The 18,130-nt window shown below is 40.6% G+C and overlaps 2 protein-coding genes across 2 annotated transcripts; both read right to left on the bottom strand.

The window, feature by feature from the left end:
* Window positions 1-1,783: 1,783 nt before the first annotated feature.
* LOC139158652 (olfactory receptor 9G4-like) lies at window positions 1,784-2,725 on the bottom strand. The gene has a single exon (XM_070735975.1). It carries the CDS (start codon window positions 2,723-2,725, stop codon window positions 1,784-1,786), a length of 942 nt encoding a protein of 313 aa, XP_070592076.1.
* An 8,393-nt stretch (window positions 2,726-11,118) lies between these two features.
* On the bottom strand, window positions 11,119-16,826 carry LOC139157022 (olfactory receptor 9G4-like). Its single transcript, XM_070733337.1, has 3 exons — window positions 16,593-16,826; window positions 16,356-16,488; window positions 11,119-12,077 (listed from the first exon to the last, which is right to left on the bottom strand). The coding sequence occupies exons 1-3, from the start codon at window positions 16,824-16,826 to the stop codon at window positions 11,119-11,121; spliced, it is 1,326 nt and encodes a 441-aa protein (XP_070589438.1).
* Between the last annotated feature and the right edge of the window lie 1,304 nt (window positions 16,827-18,130).

Raw genomic sequence — 18,130 nt, forward strand, 5'->3', positions numbered from 1 at the left:
GATGCCTATGCCTATAGACTATGAAGTGGTATATAAATCTAAATGCTAATTGCTAATTCAGATGGCACCCCTATTCCTGAGCAAATATTAGTAAATAGCATACACCAGTGATGGCAAACCTATGGCACAGGTTGTGGCAGGTGGCACGTGACGTTGTCCCACATAATAATAATAATAATAATAATAATAACAACAACAACAACAACAACAACAATAACAACAAAATTTATTTATACAGTAATGCCATTTTAGAAAAGGGCATAACAACAAGCCATATACAATTGATAAAGACAGACAATAACACTTCTTAGGTAATATATACACTTAGCAAAAACACGGCTAATAAAAACCCTGAACTTATTAAAACATTCCCAATCACTCCAATGTCTTCCCCTCTTAATGATCCCCGGACAAGGATGTTTCAGTGTGGCGAATCAAAAAGGAAGGTTTTTAATGCCTTATGAAAATGGTGAAAATTCTCCTCTCCTGAAGCTCTAAGGGAAGTCTGTTCCACAGACATAGGGCTAGATCTCGAAAAGCCCGCAGTATTGATGCTGCTATATGTGTCTGTGGAACTACAACAGACCTTCCCTGCTGAACGTAGGTCCCTCGATTGTGTATACCAAGACATACCATAGAGAGAGAGACTTAAAGGAACAAGTTCAAAAGTCCGATTTTGAGGTGATTTGTATAAATGGAGTTGATGGGAGTTAAAGAAAGTGAAAAACAAAAGAATAAGAATTAGAAGAAAACATATAATTTACAAATGGATTTAAAATATGGTGCTTCTCATTAAAGAAGAAAAGGGAGGGGGGGAGTGTTGGGAAGCAACATTGCCATCTATTGGTTAAAAGAAATATTGCAACAGACTGTGGAAAATAATATGTTGACTGCTGGATTGCTTATCAATCTACTGCTTCTCTCCATCTGGAGGGAGGGAGGGAGGATCTAAGGCTTAGACATGGGATATAAAACTCATGGCCCATCAAATACAAAACTCTGAATGGTTTTATCGGATTATTATTAACATCTTGATCAATTCAATCGGATCTTAACCCAAGTATAGATCAAAATGTACTGAAAAAACCGCGGCAACCAGATGCCGCCCAATTAGCAATCTAAAGTCTTTAGAACTGTCAACAACAGTTCACTGGGGGGGAGGGGGAGGGAAGGAAGAGACAGAAGAGCTAAATGATAACGAATTACAGAGATACAGTACTTTTAAAAATTCAATCAATAACTGGTTTTGGTTTTGATATGTATAAAGTTTAATTGAACAAAATAACCATATTCTACTTGTGACTATATGTTATCATAATGATGTAAAACAAGATATACCCACTCTTCCTCCCTTTGTATATACTTTTTTGTAAACTAATAAAAATTATTTTAAAAAAAAATGATGGCCCAGAGGCTGGTTGTGTCACATGCTAGCAACGCCTATGGCAACACCGTGCAGGGAAAAAACAATGATGGCAATGTGATGCGGTGGGTTTGACACCCATGACCTAAACATAGAATAACTTTATTGTCACTTTGAATGTGCACTAATTGGCATACATTAAAATGAAATTTCATTGCATACAGCTCTCAAATGGTCCCCACTACCAATATACACTACATAAATATGACAAAAAAAACATATACAAAATTATGCACATACCCAAATATATTATATGACATGAGACGGAAGGAAGGAAGTAAGGAAAGGAGGGAGGGAGGGAGAGAGGGAGGGCTTAAATTTTCTGCCATCCAGTCTGGAGAAATACAGTATTGATAACATTTATTTATGTGCCAGAAATCTCCTCCAGACTTTCTTGAAGGCTGCCTTCACATCTTTGTTGCGTAAGCTATAAATTAATGGGTTGACTAGAGGGTTGATTACCGTATAAAACAATGCAATTGCCTTGTCTGAATTTGGGGTGTGTTGAGAGGGGGGTCTGCAATACATGATTAGAATGGAACCATAGAAGAGAGTGACTGACACCAGGTGAGCGGAGCAAGTGAAGAAGGCTTTGCGTCTCCCTGCAGCCGAGCGGATACGCACTATGGCTGCCCCAATACCAATATAGGAACCCAGGATCACAATTGTGGTTGCTAACGTATTACTACCAATAAGAGCAGAAAGAATGAGTTCATAGACTTGTGTGTCATCGCAGGCCATCTTCACAAGTGGCACCACATCACAAAAATAGTGGTTGATGACATTTTCCCCACAAAAACGCAGTCGAAAGGTGTTACCAGCATGTGCAATGGCATTGGCAAAGCCAGCTACATAGGAACCTACTATTAGATGGACACAGAGTTTCTTGGGCATAGCAACGGCATAAAGGAGTGGGTTGCAGATGGCCACAAAGCGGTCATAGGCCATGAAGGCCAATAGGATGCATTCACTACAGCCAAAAGCAGCAGAGAAGAAGAATTGGGCTGTGCAACCAGCAAGGGATATGTGGTTATTTATTGACACACAGTCAGACAAGATCCGAGGAGTGTAGACTGAGGAGTACCAGACATCCATGAAGGAGAGGCTGCCCACAAAGAAGTACATGGGTGTCTGCAAGCGGAAGTCCAAGTAGATCAGAGCCATGAGACCCAGATTCCCAATCAGGGTTAACGTGTAGGAGACCAAGAAGAGCACAAAGAGGATTATGCGTAGAAATGGGTCTGTTGTAAATCCAACCAAGACAAAATCAGTTACCAATGTCTGATTGCTTTTCATTTCCATTGTTTTCATAAGCACAACCTGTTTACAGAGGAAAGAGGACTAAAAATTTGGCAAATGTCACTGAGGAATAGAAAATTCATTCAATACTTTTGAGAGATGTGTTGAACTCCCAAGACCTTTGGTATAATTTTGTCAATGTTGCCCCAAACTGATTTTACTTCTGCTTTTTAAGAGTTTATATCCATTTACAGGATGTAGGTGAGAATCTTACACAGTCTGGGAGCTTTTCCAACTCTTTCTGAATGTAGATCTCAGCATTTGAGTGATGTTATTGGCTGTCTGACCTTTAGGTGGCTAAGTAAAATTTTGAGGAAGACCAATCTTTGAAATCAGAGCTATGTCCTATGACAAATAATGTGTAGCCACTTTTACATATTTGCCAAGATAAGTAGATAGACTTGCTCATGTAAACACGAGGCATCAACCTGTACTTGAAGGAAACACTGGCCTTTCCAACAGGACACAGGGATATGGACGCATATATTCCACATGGATTCTTTCTCCTAGGGGGATATAAAAATGTTTGGCAATGGTTTCCCATATCGAAGTTGTGTGTGGATTATTTAAGGGAGAATAAAGTGTAGGAATTTCCTTGGTGGACCCAACACATTTTAGTCAGCTGATTTGGAGATGTTTACATTGTGATATGATTCAATGAAGAAGTCCACTTAAGTCTTTGGGACTACATTGCCATCTACTCAAATAGGGAACATTTTTTTTCTGCTGGGCATTCATCTCCAGCCAAGGGTTGGAGTGTAAAGTCTGTGAGGTGATAAATTAGGTTTCATAAAACAACATATAAAAAAACCTCCATGTTTTTACCATGGTTCAAAAGGGAGAGAGTATAAATCTGAATCCTTGCTCAGAATTGGACTCCTGCTCATAGCACGACTAAGAAAATCATAGGTAGGCAGGAAATAAGGATATATTATGTTTGCAACTACAAAAAACTACATTTTTTAAAAGAGAGTGGCTTAAATTATAAAATCACTTTTAATACTATGTAACCCAGATCTTTTAAATAATCTATTTGCTATGGGCACATGTAGGAAAAAAGAAAGAAAAGGACAAGATATTAAAAATATGCAACATCTACCATCCCAAATTAAAATTAACAAAAGCATCCTGATCTTATTGAGTTGAGATGACAAAATCTTTTGATCACTTGGCAGAAGAAACAGCAAAGCCTAGAAATATTCTCACTGCAATGTAGATCAGGTGAGGGGTGGGCTTCATAGTTAGGAGAGCAGGAATAACACTGTTTAAAGTTTGGACCCCAGACAGAATTGTATTATAATGGGGGAAGAGTACATATAGTAGAGCTACATACTTTTAACATGAATTGCAAGTGAAGAAAGGTCCTACAAAAATACCCGAGAATCTGAAGTTTTGCACATGGAATTTTGAGCCTGTGGATTTTACAACGATAGATTCATTTTCAGTCTGTAAAAATAAAAGAAGGGAAAATGAGGTATAGTTTTTGATATCAAGTCCTCATAGAGGGGCCTAGAATAATTCAAATCTAGTCAAAATATTTAAAATGTTTCAAAAACAATTCAATGCTATCCACTCAGTCAAATGACCATCAGAGGAAACATTTCTTCATAATTGTCAAAGAATTGCTGCATCCATGGTGTAACTTTTTAAACAGATAATACCTTTTTTTTTAAAAAAAATCTGCATCTTGCTAAATTTACTTGTATGGCTCATCATGCTAACTGGGAATTCTTACTTTCTATAATTTATCTGCTGTTAATGTCTTTTCAATCTGGGAAGAAGTGGTCCTTCCCCATAGCAAAGATGCTATGAAGAAACATATGAATTGTTTTACATTCAACATAATTGGCTGGAGAGCAATTCCTCCAAAGCAGAATTATTTCAAAATTGAAGAAGGAGAAAGCTTAGACTGGCTGGAGCTGTAAATCTGAAACATATACCAGAAAGTCCAAATAGGGAAAGAAAGAATGAATGGATTTCAAGAACACAGAGTGATATTAGGGGTCATGATTAATACTTGCACTGTGTTAATGGCTGCTTCTCTATTGTGCTATTGAAATACAGATTGTCCTCAACTTACGACAACAACTGAACCCAAAATTTATGTTGCTATGTGAGAAATGTGTTAAGTAGGGTTTTTTTACAATGTTTCTAGCCACATTTCTTAAGCGAATCACTGCAGTTGTTAAGTTAATCACACGGCTGTTAAATGAATCTGGTTTCCCCATTGACTTTGCTGGTCAGAAGGTTGAAAATGGTGTTTCTGTAACCCTAGAACTGTCATAAATGTGAGTCAGGTGCCAAGCACCCGAATGCAAATCTTATGACCATGGGGATGTGCAATGGTCATAAGTGAGAAAAATGGGCATAAGTCACTTTTTTCAGTGCCATTGAAACTTCAAATGATCCCTGTGAACTGTTGGAAGTTGAGGACTACCTGTGCACTGCTTTATTCTGTGACATCTACAGTGTCCAGCCTTTTACAGCTTCCTTGCTTAATGAATTCAGATTCCCTATTCAAAATATTCTGATCTCTAAATTACCTCATAGGATGCAATTCTTTATTGACCTTTAAATCCTCCTTCAGAAAATTGGACCACTCAAACATTTCTTGTATCTTTTCTATAGATCCTCTGTGAGGAAAACAGATGGGTAAGAAGTTTGATAGAGATAAATAGATGGATGGATAGACAGACTGACAGACAGATAAATCTTTTTCTCCGCCTAGCTTTCCTGAGCACTGATAACTTAATTTCACTATTGTACAATGCTCTGTGTCTACAAATTTCATAAAACTAAGTTTCTACGAAGATTCAGTTGTTCTCTCAGAGGTACATTTTCTTTGACCAAATTTCATCAGAATAACCAGGCACACACGCAGGAGAAATTAAAAAAAAAAATTTCTCAAGTTTGGGGAAAAGAAAAAAGCAGAAAGATTTTGTCGCTTTTTAATGGGAATCCCAAGTTCGCTGCCTGAAGTTGGTCACTCCACTTTGACAAAGTAAAGGTAGGACTCTCCTTAAAAGCTGTCCATAAAATAGCATCACTTAAGTACAAGCAATGAACAAAGGAGTGTAGGGGCAGTGTTATGTTACCTGTGTGCACCTGCATTTTTATGTATCTGAAAGAACATATGCACTTGTCTTCCTGGTGTCAGTGAGTGATCTCATTTTCAGCCAGTAAAGCAGCAGAAAATAGCTGCCTCTTTCCTCACATTTTTCAGCCAAGATTCTTCCTGAAACTCATCTCAACAGGGCTGCATGTTCTGCTTAGATCCAGATTAGTGTTCTGTTTCCTCAAAGGAGTAAGCAGTTCTCTTTCCGCTTCATAGAAATCAGCAGTTTAGGCAATTAAACGTTCTAAAGGTGTGATGTGAAAAGCTTTCTCTGTCTTTTCTCAGAGCTCAAACCAGATTTTATTTTTCAAATCCTGTTTATAGGTATGTGTCAGAGGCAGGTTTGACTCCTACATTTTGTTAGAGAAAGTGTGGATAAATTGAAGGGTCACCATGCATGGACCTACTTCTGGAGTGAATAGGAAGTCAGAAAAGTCATTTGCCTTCGAACACCTTGATATTAGTTAAGTTCCAGCTGGAGAAATTAACATCTTGATGGGAATCTCCCTAAAATAAACCTGGAGATGTCAAACTTACCCGAATGAAGTGGAGTACACCTTCCCACTAAGTCTGTTTGGACAAGCTAAAAGATCACCATACCTGGGAGCCATGTGTTTTCCTAAATAGGATGAGCACAATATTCCTTCAAATTAAGTAGCCTCAGTTCCCTGTGGAAGTACTTAGATGGTGTCTTTCCTCTGATGATTTGAAGGTGGAACATTAAATATCATGCCAAAAGTTTTTTTCTTAATTGTCCCAAAGGGAATTTCATCTAAGAAAAGAGGAGGGAGAACCATTCCCTACCCCAGATCTTCGAGTAAACAAATATCTTCTACATTGTAAGCTCAGTCATTTTATGTATTTATTTAATATTCCACTTTATATTACTTGTCTCAGGGTCCTTTCTGGAAGAAACAGTGGTGTCTACACTTGATAATTATCAGCCTTTTTATCAACTTTTTATTATAATAAAAAGTTATTTATTTAATGGGTGATCTTTGGCTGGGAAGGAAGGGAAGCTGAAGGAATGTACCATTTGTTGCTTTTAAATTATCCCATATGAAACCAGTAAAGGCTGTCCAGCCAGATTGCTGAGGCAGGATAGGACTTGGTTTGGGGGCATTGTGATTAAAGCTGTATACTCTTTAAAATAATGAGTAGAGGAACATTTATGTGACTATGAGGAGGACCCTCAAGGTAATTTCAAATTGTGGGTAGTGTTTGGGAGACAATTAAGCACACTTTAATCCATAAATGTACCTCCTCCCCAGTATTCACACTTTTTAAAAAAAAATGGTACCGGTGATTTCATTGAAAGTTATTCTTCAAAATTTCAAATAACACCCCACAAATTAATTTGTTGTCATTTTCTCTCAGAAATTATTTCATAAATTTAACACAGAAATAACATCTATGTTTAATCTTAATCACATATACCAATTTCATAATCCTTTCTTTTTCTTTCAATCCATAGATTATTATTTTTTCTGTAAATTCAACAACAACAAAATTTGTTCTTTCCATATCTTATATATAAACAAATCATTAAATCCCCATAATTTAGTCCAGATTGAGCACTGAACATATTACGAGTAGTGTTGGGCGAACCCAACAAAATTCGTGTTCAGCGGGTTCGTGTGAACTTGGCGGCTGGTTCGGGCAAATTCGTTTAACCCAAACCCACCAAACCCTTCTGGCCCCGCCCTCCCATCTTCAAGTTTCTCCGGGGACCACCTCGACGGCGGCTTTAACGCACCGAGAAACTTGCCACCGTCTTACTTTCCCAACAGAGAAATGCTCCCCACACACACCGCGCGCGCCCAACCTCCTTCCAACATCATAGGGGAGGGGGGCGGTGGCAGGCACCGAAAACCAGGAAGTGATGTCTCCCCCCCATCGTGGGGAGCCTGGGGAAGCGGGGGAGGGGATTCCCCTCTGCCTGCCACTCCCCCCTCCCCTTTGACATCGGAAGGAGGATGGGTGCACGTGGTGTGTATGGGGAGCATTTCTCCGTTGGAAAATAAGATGATGGCAAGTTTCTCAGTGCGTTAACGCCACCGCCAATGTGGTCCCCGCCGAGAAACCTGACACCGTTTTACTTTCCCAATGGAGAAACACTCCCCAGACACACCACGCATGCCCATCCTTTTTCTGACATCACAGGGGAGGGGGGCGGTGGCAGGCAGAGGGGAAACCCCCACCCTCACTCCCCCAGCCTCTGCACCGAAAGCCAGGAAGTGACGTCTCCATGACGTCAAAGCCTCACCCCCGGAATCCCATTGTGGGGAGGCTGGGGGAGTGGGGGTGGGGGATTCCCCTCTGCCTGCCACTGCCCCCCTCCCCTTTGATGTCAGAAGGAGGATGGGCAGGGGTATGTGTGGGGACCGTTTCTCTGTTGGGAAAGTAAGACGGTGGCAAGTTTCTCAGCGTGTTAAAGCCACTGCCAAGATGGTCCCCGCCGAGAAACTTGCCACCGTCTTACTTTCCCAACAGAGAAATGTCCCCCCCACACACTGCGCATGTCCATCCTTCTTCCAACATCAAAGGGGAGGGGGGCAGTGGCAGGCAGAGGGGAATCCCCCGCCCCTACTCCCCCAGCCTCCCCACGATGGGATTCTGGGGGCGGGGCTTTGATGTCATGGAGACGTCACTTCCTGGCCAACCAAGGCGACCGAACGCCAAACGCGACCCAAACTTTGCCTGAAGTTTAAAAAAAATTCTGGTTCGTGTTTGGCATGCTGAACACTGCAAAATCCGTACGGACCCGAATTGTGTGAGTTCGGTTCGCCCAACACTACTTACGAGCTACTGGTACTAGGAAGTTCATAATGTATATGTATATGTGTTGTGGTTGGCTCTGGCCCACCTCCTGCCCCAGAGAATGTGGAGGTGAATGCAGGGGAAACATCAACATGTCATAGGCCTGTTTTATTGCCGACAGAGGCAGGTAGTGCATTTTCCTCGGACGAAGAAGAAGGTGGGGGTGACTTGGAAGAGGGGGGCTTGGCACACAGCCCAGGAAGCCAATCTCCATTATCTTCGGTCGATTTGGATGCGGAAGTCTTTGACCCGTGCAGGCGCAGGGTTATGCATAGAAGAGATCAATTGAGGACATATTACAGGAGATAAGAGAGGCCACCTGTGTTTGGGTGGGGCTGTAGTAATTAGAGCTGCGGATACAAATAGCAGCGTGTTAGTTTGGCTGTTGTGGAAGATTATCTGATCACAGTTTCTTCAGGACCGTATTTTGCTGTTTTCCGGACTTTGTTGATTTTTCACGCCTTTGAAACCAAAGTAGAGCAAAATGTGTGTGTCTCACTTCATTGGAAGAAGGAGGGCTGTGATGTTTCTTCACAGCAAGTTCTTAAGGACTGATTAAGGGAATTGTACAGTCTACAAGGTTGTTTTGGGACGAGTGCTCTTTGCAATACAAAAAGGGTGCTTTGTTTCTTTTGAATTTTGTGATAAAGAACATTGTTTTGAATTTCCAAACGTGTGTGTGTCTGAAATTTGTACCCTTGAATTTTCGGGAGGCTCATACCAGAGAGCCCGGCAGAACATATATGTATATGTATATGTATATGTATATGTATATGTATATGCATATGCATATGCATATGTATACGTATTTTCCCAAACAAATAATTCCCTCAACACTATCAAACGTTTTACTAAGTCTGCACTTGTATTTCAATTAGTTTTTTTAAAAGTCAACATTCCTATCATCCCTTTCCTCCAACTTAGGATCATCTTGTTGCTTGTATTCTAAGATTTTTATTAATATTGATAGTTTCTTCATTGATTTTTTGACCCATATGACAATCATTAAGTGTTGTATCACATGTTTCCTGACAAATCTATATTTTCTTTTATGTACACTGAGAGCATATGCACCAAGACCAATTCCTTGTGTGTCAAATCACACTTGGCCAATAAAGAATTCTATTCTATTCTATATGTATATATATATATGTGTGTATGTATACGTATATGTACTTTGATCAAATAAACCAACTTTTGATTCCTTTTTGGTTTTAAAATCTTGATATTTATTCCTTTTAAAAAGTATCCCCAAAGCTTATTTCTTTTTATTTTCTATCAGGAACTCCCTTGTTAGTATAACACATCTCTTTTGTAAGTCCAAGATAAATATATTGTCCATGTCACTCTCTGATTTATTATTTGTCTGTTGCTTTTAGTGACTTAATCATCAACTGGTTTCACTTGTAAATACTGTACAGTCCATTTCATTCTTCTATTTTGTCATTTTAAAATCCATACTCAAAACAGTCTCATTCTCATTTGTATCCTCTTCTCTTTTAAATTCATTTTATTGTAGTGTACAATCTTAAAATAAATTTCCGAGTGCATTGTTAGCACACATCCTTTGTTTCTTTGAAAGTCAATATATTTTTCTCCCTCCTATACTAGGGTTAGGGTTACTCTTCTCCTTTAACTATAATATTTAGTTATTTCTAATTGCCTTTAGTGTTCAACCTTTAAATTCTCCTTTTATCATGAGTTTAATCCCTTTAATCCCTTCAAGCAAGGAAGGAAACACACCTGATGTTTTTAGGCTTGTGGATCAATCAATAGGTCCCTAATAGCTGAAAAGCAATTAACAAGCAATTTTAAAAAGTGATTAGAGAAGGCCATAGACAAACCTGGTGTTCTTTTAAAGGTGCCAAGCATGGTTTTAGCAAGATGCTATAGTGTTATCTCCCAGAACTCTATACCTTCCAGAATGCTGGCTCCTTGCAAAGAACAACTGCATACAGTGGAGCATTTGTGGGTCATCTGAAGTCCTTTTCTTGTCCAGAGAGAAATTACAGAGAACCAGTCTATTTAACAGCTCTTCATTCTGCCACAGTATAGCTGTCTTCAGTTTGCAAATTCTTACCTTGAAGTCAAACCTTTTCTCCAGCTTCCCATTGTCTAATGATTTTATTCTGATCATGCTGAGTCTGTTTCATTCTGTTTCTGCCTCTGTATAGAATATTGAAAAGTAGGAAGAGGAATGGGAAGATGTATATATTGGAAATAGTTGCTTACAATGAGAAGTAAGTGTGGAAATTTTGAGGACTGAAGATGATGGTTAATTCTTGCAGCAATCTGCTTTCTTGCTTCACTATCTTTTAGGAAGGAAGGAAGGAAGGAAGGAAGGAAGGAAGGAAGGAAGGAAGGAAGGAAGGAAGGAAGGAGGAAGGCAAAGTTGACAGTATAGATTGGGGCTTAATTTATCCGTAATCCAGTCTGGAGAAATGCAGAATCTAATTGACATTCATTTGTGTGCTGTGAATCTTCCCCAGATTTTTCTGAAGGCTGCCTTCACATCTTTGTTGCGTAAGCTATAAATTAATGGGTTGACCAGAGGGTTGATTACTGTATAGAACAATGCATTTGCCTTGTCTGAATTTGGGGTGTGTTGAGAGGGGGGTCTGCAATACATGATTAGAATGGAACCATAGAAGAGAGTGACTGACACCAGGTGAGCGGAGCAAGTGAAGAAGGCTTTGCGTCTCTCTGCAGCTGAGCGGATACGCACTATGACTGCCCCAATACCAATATAGGAACTCAGGATCACAACTGTGGTTGCTAACATATTACTAATAACGAAAATAGACAGAATTAGTTCATATACGTGTGTGTCATCGCAGGCCATCTTCACAAGCGGCACCACATCACAAAAGTAGTGATTGATGACATTTTCCCCACAGAAGCGTAGCCGAAAGGTGTTACCCGTGTGGGCAATGGCATTGGCAAAGCCAGCTACATATGAACCTGCTACCAGCTGGACACAGAGTTTCTTGGGCATGGCAATGGCATAAAGGAGTGGGTTGCAGATGGCAACAAAGCGGTCATAGGCCATGAAGGCCAATAGGAAGCATTCACTCCAGCCCAATCCAGCAGAGAAGAAGAATTGGGCTGTGCAACCAGCAAGGGATATGTGGTTATTCATTGACACATAGTCAGACAAGATCCGAGGAGTGTAGACTGAGGAGTACCAGACATCCAGGAAGGAAAGGCTGCCCACAAATAAGTACATGGGTGTATGTAAGCGGGAGTCCAGGTAGATCAAGGTCATAAGGCCCAAGTTCCCAATCAGTGTTAACGTGTAGGAGACCAAGAACAGCACAAAGAAAATTATTCGTAGAAAAGGGTCTTTTGTAAACCCAACCAAGACAAAATCAGTAACCAATGTCCAATTGCCTTCCACTTCTGTCATTTTATAAGCATAACCTGTTTAGAAAGAAAAGTGAAGTAAGAATTCTGCAGTTCTCAGCCCAGAAATAGAGAATTCATTCCAATCTTTTGAAAGATTTGTTGAATTCCCAAGACCTTTGGTATAATTTTCAGAATGATGCCCCAAGCTGATTTTGCTTCTATATTTTAAATATTCTATGCATATTTATAGGATACAGTTTAGAATTAGTTATATTCAATGTTGTCAGTGAATCCCAGATTTATAATCTGGGGTTTTTTTTGGCAGCTATTTCTATATGGAAGTACTTGACTGGTATTATTGGCTGTCAAAGCTGTAGGAAAGTTGTGGTATGAGTAGAATTTGGAGCAAGACATTGAGGAAGACTAGTCTAGGAATTTGAAGAAATCACGTAGGACATGTTATATCTTATAATTTCTACGTATTTTTCAAGATAATTACAAAGACATCTCGTTTTGTTATGGGGCCACATCAGTGGTGGTATTTAAATTTTTTTCCTACTGTTTCTGTGGGCATAGCTTGGTGGTGGGTGGCATGTGACTGAGTGGGCATGGCCAACGTGACATCACTCATAGATGAGTAAAATAAGAAAAAAATGAGTAATAAGGGGGATTTGTAAAAATAAAAGAGATTATAAATTAGGGGCATTTAGAGATGACTGAATAAAAAGAAAATGAATAAAGATATAAATTGGGGAAAGAGAGAAATAGGCCAAAAATTTAAAAGAAAAAAAGAAATAGAGGATAGATTTGAAAGATGAGTATGAATTGATGTATAAGATAATGAAAATGTATGGAGGATAAGTAATAGTGATTAATTGGAAGAAAATGTAAAATTAAAGATGGTAGACCCACGCAACAAAAAATAGGTGTCTAAGGAGGCAGCATTTGGACAATAGCACATATATCTAGAAAATAATGTTATGGAAATAATGATATGAAAATATAGATATGAAATATAAGCTTAACACCGATGATTGAATGAAATGAGGAATTTGGACTACCTGTCTGTTAAACCTAAAAGATTAGATATACTCAAGGAAGGGACAAGAGGGATGAAGAGGAAATAGAGATGGTAGGGGAAAGGATGAGGGGAGGGAAGTTGGAAAGAAGGAGGGAAGGAAAAGAGAGAAGAGAAGGAGATAAAGAGTGGGGAGTAAAAATGGAGGGGGGAACAGACTGGAGATATAAGTACAAAAGGTGTAAAATTAGGATGTTTGTTTATGATATATTGATAGAAATGTATAATTATATATATTTTGATATGATATATGGCATATGTTTGGATGTTTATGTGGATATGGTAGAAAAAATAAAAAAAATAGTTAAAAAAATATTATTTGTATCTTCTCTAAATATTTTTCAGTATGCTGAGAAGAAATCACCTTGCATTCCAGATCAGTGAGACAATTATTCACTTTCCCTATTTTGCACTGCTCATTGTTTACAAAATTTCATAAAAGTATATTTCTACCAACCTTCGTGAAATTATTCTGTTGTTCATGTTGTTGTTGTTGTTGTTGTTGTTGTTGTTGTTATTATTATTATTATTATTATTATTATTATTATTATTATTATTTATTAGATTTGTATGTCGCTCCTCTCCATAAACTCGGGGCAGCTCACAACAACAATAAAACAATGTACTGTATAACAAATCTAATAATTTAAAAGTCACTAAAAACAAAATTATATAATTAAGGTACAGCTTTCCCTTCAAGATTTCATCAGAATAACCAAGCACACCCAGGCAGAAAATCCAGACAAGATACTTTTCAAATCTGGAAAAAATGAGAGTCCCAAATTGACTGCCTGAAGTTGGTTGCTCCACTCTGACTCCCGTTCAAGCTGTCCTTGAAAGAGCATCACTTAAGTACAAGCAAAGAATAAAAAGCATAAATATTTCCCCTGTTTTAACAAGAGTCCCAAATTTGCAGGGTGAAATTGACTGCTCCACTCTGATTGCCATTTAGGATGTCTTTGAAAATGCATCTTAGAGAAAGAAGCAACAAATAAAGGAGGGTGCTCATTGTTGTTGTGTAAGCTTCATTGAAAGACCTTTCTTGTACCCTAACGAGAATGCCCACTTCTTCCTGATATCATTAAGAGACCTAATTTTCAGAGAAAGGAGAGTGCAAAAGAGCTACACACAAAACCCTTGTGCAACAATCATTTTTAGCCAAGTTTTTTTCCTGAGACTCATTGCTTTAGGGATTTACCATTTTTGGCTTAGATCCATGTTACTATCCTTTTCCCAGCATTGGTGAAATCAGCAGCTTAGGTAATTAAACATTTTAAAGAAGTGCTGTGAAAAGCTTTCATTGTTCTTTCTCAAAGCACTTCCTTGTCTTTATCTTTCAAATCTCCTCCTATGACTTTTGTCAGAGGTAGGATTGACTCCAGCCTTCTTTTAGAGAAACGGGGAAGAAATTGAAGGGTTACCATGCATGGACCTGCTTCTGATGGAAATCAGAAATCAATTGTCCCACCTTTGAACATTGTGGAGTTAATTAGTCAAGTCCTAGCTGAGGAAATTAGAATCTTGGGAGGAATCTCCTTAAATGGTACCTGGTGATACAAAGCTTACCTGAATTAAGCTAAGTATATTTTCATGCTAACTCTGTTTGGACAAGCTAACAGATCAGCCTCTATGGGAGCCTTGTGTAATTTTTAAAAGAGTGAGCAAAATATTCCTTCAAATGAAGTAACCTCAATTCCCTTTGGAAGTACTTAGATTTAATCTTTCCTCTTGATGATAATAATCTGAAGATGGAACATTAGGATTATGCCAAGAGTTTTTTCTTAATTTCTCCAAGGGGAGTTTATTCTACCCGCCAAAAAAAGAAGAAGAAAAAGATGTAAAATCACAATTCCCTAAGGCTACCTAAGATCTCCAGATAAGCAATAATCTTCCATGTTGAGGGGCCTTGTTTAATGGTATTTTATGAAAAAAAAAATGTTTAGAATCTAAATTTTGTAATGGTTATCCCTTTAAAATTATTGGAATTATTTATTTAAACAAAGCTGCTGCGTGCACCAGGGTGGGTATTTTGGGCTCAGAGGTGGTGCAGCTCTCCCCCCTGTTGCACCCATTGCCCAGGGCAGCCTTAGCTCACCTTGGCACTCTTTGGAAAGGGGACGGGGCAGCGGCAGGCAGAGGGGAACCCCCCCTCCCTCAGCCACCCAGCTGTCATCTTCTGAGAAGAGGAGGAGGAGCCAGATGCCAGTGGCAGTGAAGGAAGGGAATGCAGGGGAGCTGTCAGCCGGTTGGGAGGTTGGGAGGGAGGTGGGAGATGGGACGAGGAGGAGGAGGAGGAAGAGGAGGAGGAGGGAGGGAGGTTGGGAAGAGGCGCGGTCGGCCCGGCCGAGGGGGAGGAGAAAGGCAGGGAGAAAGTCCTGGTGCCTGCCTCCCTGTCTTTGCAGCCGGCAGGAGAGCAAGTGAACGAGCAGGGCCTTAAAGCAGCAAAGCCCCCCACTGCCACTTTTGCTTGGTCCTCCACGGCAGTGGGTGGGCGTGGAAGACCTGCAGTGGAACAAGTGAGAGGAAGTGAGCAGGCGGCAGCTCCTAAGCAGGCTCCAGGTTCAGGCGCGGCTCTCCCTCCCGCAGAGGACCGGGCAAAAGTGGCAGTGGGGGGCTTCACTGCTTAAAGGCCCCACTCACTGACTTGCTCTCCTCCAGCTGCAAAGACAGGGAGGCACCAGGACTTTCTCCCCGCCTTCCTCCTCCTCCTCCTCCTCCTCCCACCTCCCACCTCCCTCCCAGCCTCCCTCCCAGCCAACAGCTCCTTGGCGTTTGCCTTCCTCTGCCCCTACCGGTGCCCAGCTCCTCCTCCTCTTCTCAGAAGATAACAGCTGGGTGGCGGCAAGGAGGCTGGGAGAGTGGGGGGGATTCCCTCTGCCTGCCACCGCCCCCGAAAATTTTCAAGGAGGGTGGAAGCCCCAGCTTCTGGCCATTGCCCGTTTGATGGATCCTGACACCCCACCTCCAGCACTTCACCTCCCACTGGGCAAGAGGGCTCAGGAGGCAGGTTCTGCTGGCCTGCTATTCAGGATCCTGGCTGGCAGCTTCAAGCGAGCGAGGGCCGGGAGGGGTGGGGAGCACTTGGAGACTCAAGCCACAGCTCTCCCCTCTTCCCTCTCCTGCCCACCACCCACTTGAAGCCCACCGGGCCAGAGGTGTTGAGGTTGGGGTTGGGGTTGGGGTTCGGCGAACCTATCCACACTCCAACGTCAAGTTCATCCAAACCCGCCAAACCCGAACTTCAACAGGTTCACCCAACACTAGTGACAATTTACAGCTAAAGACCACCATTGTGAAGAGGGGCAGATTTAGCAAGTCAAGAACTGTGCTATTCAGCACAATTGCTGGGGGTGGGTGGGGTGGAGGCAACATGATATTGATGTCATCATGAAGTCTTTGATTTATAATCTGGGGTATTAAGTTTCTGGGGTTATGTCACAGGAGTTCCCAACAAGAAAAAACAGGTATTTATAGTTGTATTGTTATACAACAAACATTCATATGCATAGTACTTTGGGTTCAAAAAAGATTAACTTGTGCAGTTCATCTGTGGATGCAGAGTTGGCTCTGCAGTCCATTGTTATAGTGATAGTGAGCGTTATTCGGTGATGGTGCTCACTGATTTCAATCAGTTTTTGGCGGCACTTTTCTTCAAAGCTGGTGGAAGCTTCATAGTACAGGACTCGCCCAACAGTTCTGCCAGCAATCACAGCTTTTCGTTCCCTTCGTTGGATGTCAAGACACATGGGGTTCTGTTAATAGTGGCTTTGTAGTTTTGCGTGGATGACTTTGAGGTTTCTTCTTAGTCTTTAGTATACCATAGAGCAACCATAAATTTGTTTTTAAAACATGTCCCTCAATACTACATTCTGATAATGTAGCTGGACTTTGAACTCTCAGATTGGAGACATAGTCTTGCCAACAAGTGCTAAGAATGTAGTGGAGGCTGTAAATGTGAAATTTCTCCAGATGTATATTGTGTCATTGGTACAGAGTCCAGGACTCATATCCATACTACACAAGTTTTAATATATCTTTTACAGTGAAATCTAAGGTGTTACAAGATGCAAAAGAGGAGGATTGGGTTTTCCTGATTTGAGATTATATTTATGCTGGCTGTGGGCATACTGCATTCTAACTTCTGCACCACCATAGTAATAATAGTAATAACACAAAATAAATTAAAAACTGCTAAAACAATTTAAAACCCTGAAATAAAAATTCATGTTGTTGTTAGGTTAGAAGATTGAAAAAAAATGTCATTAAGAAAAGTATACATGGGGATTCTGAGCAGGGTGGATGATTGCTAATCTTAACTTTGGTCTCTTGATGACTTTCTCCACTTTCTGTTACCAAGGAAGTATATGGAGGAAGGAGGAAAGAAGGAGAACAGCTAGTTGGCTAGCAGAAATGGGAGCCCAGAGGTTGATTTCCTCATCTGAAGTCTACCCTAAAGAAGGAGCCATTCGTTTGCTGTGAATCTCCCCCAGACTTTATTGAAGGCTGCACAACTTTGTTATGTACTGTATACTGCAAATCAAAGGGTTGACCAGAGGATTGGTTACAGTATAGAACAACACATTTGCCTCATCCCAATTCGGAGTGTGATAAGAATTGGCTATGGAGTGTATGATCAGCATGGAGTCACCACAGGCCATTTTCACAAGCGGTGGCACATCACAAAAGTAGTGATTGATGATATTACTACCAAAGAAGCCTAGGTGGAAAGTGTTACTGGTGTGTGCAATTGAATGGGAAAACCCACTACACAGGCTCCCACCACCAACTGGACACAGAGGTTCTTGGGCATGTCAGTGATGTAAAGGAGTAGTTTGCAGAAAGCCACAAAGTGGTCCTATGCCACGAAGGCCAATAAGAAGGATTCATTCCAGCCCAATACATTAGAGAAGAAGTACGGAGCTGCACAACTGGCTAAGGAAATATGATTGTTCTTCAACAATCAGTCATATAAGATGGCAGTGCCCCTGGGCCAGCACCGATCGACCCAGTTCGGTGATGTCATCATGACATCACCAGCTGGTCGCTAATA

Source organism: Erythrolamprus reginae, chromosome 1 (genome assembly GCF_031021105.1).
Source record: "Erythrolamprus reginae isolate rEryReg1 chromosome 1, rEryReg1.hap1, whole genome shotgun sequence".
NCBI classification, from domain to species: domain Eukaryota; kingdom Metazoa; phylum Chordata; class Lepidosauria; order Squamata; family Dipsadidae; genus Erythrolamprus; species Erythrolamprus reginae.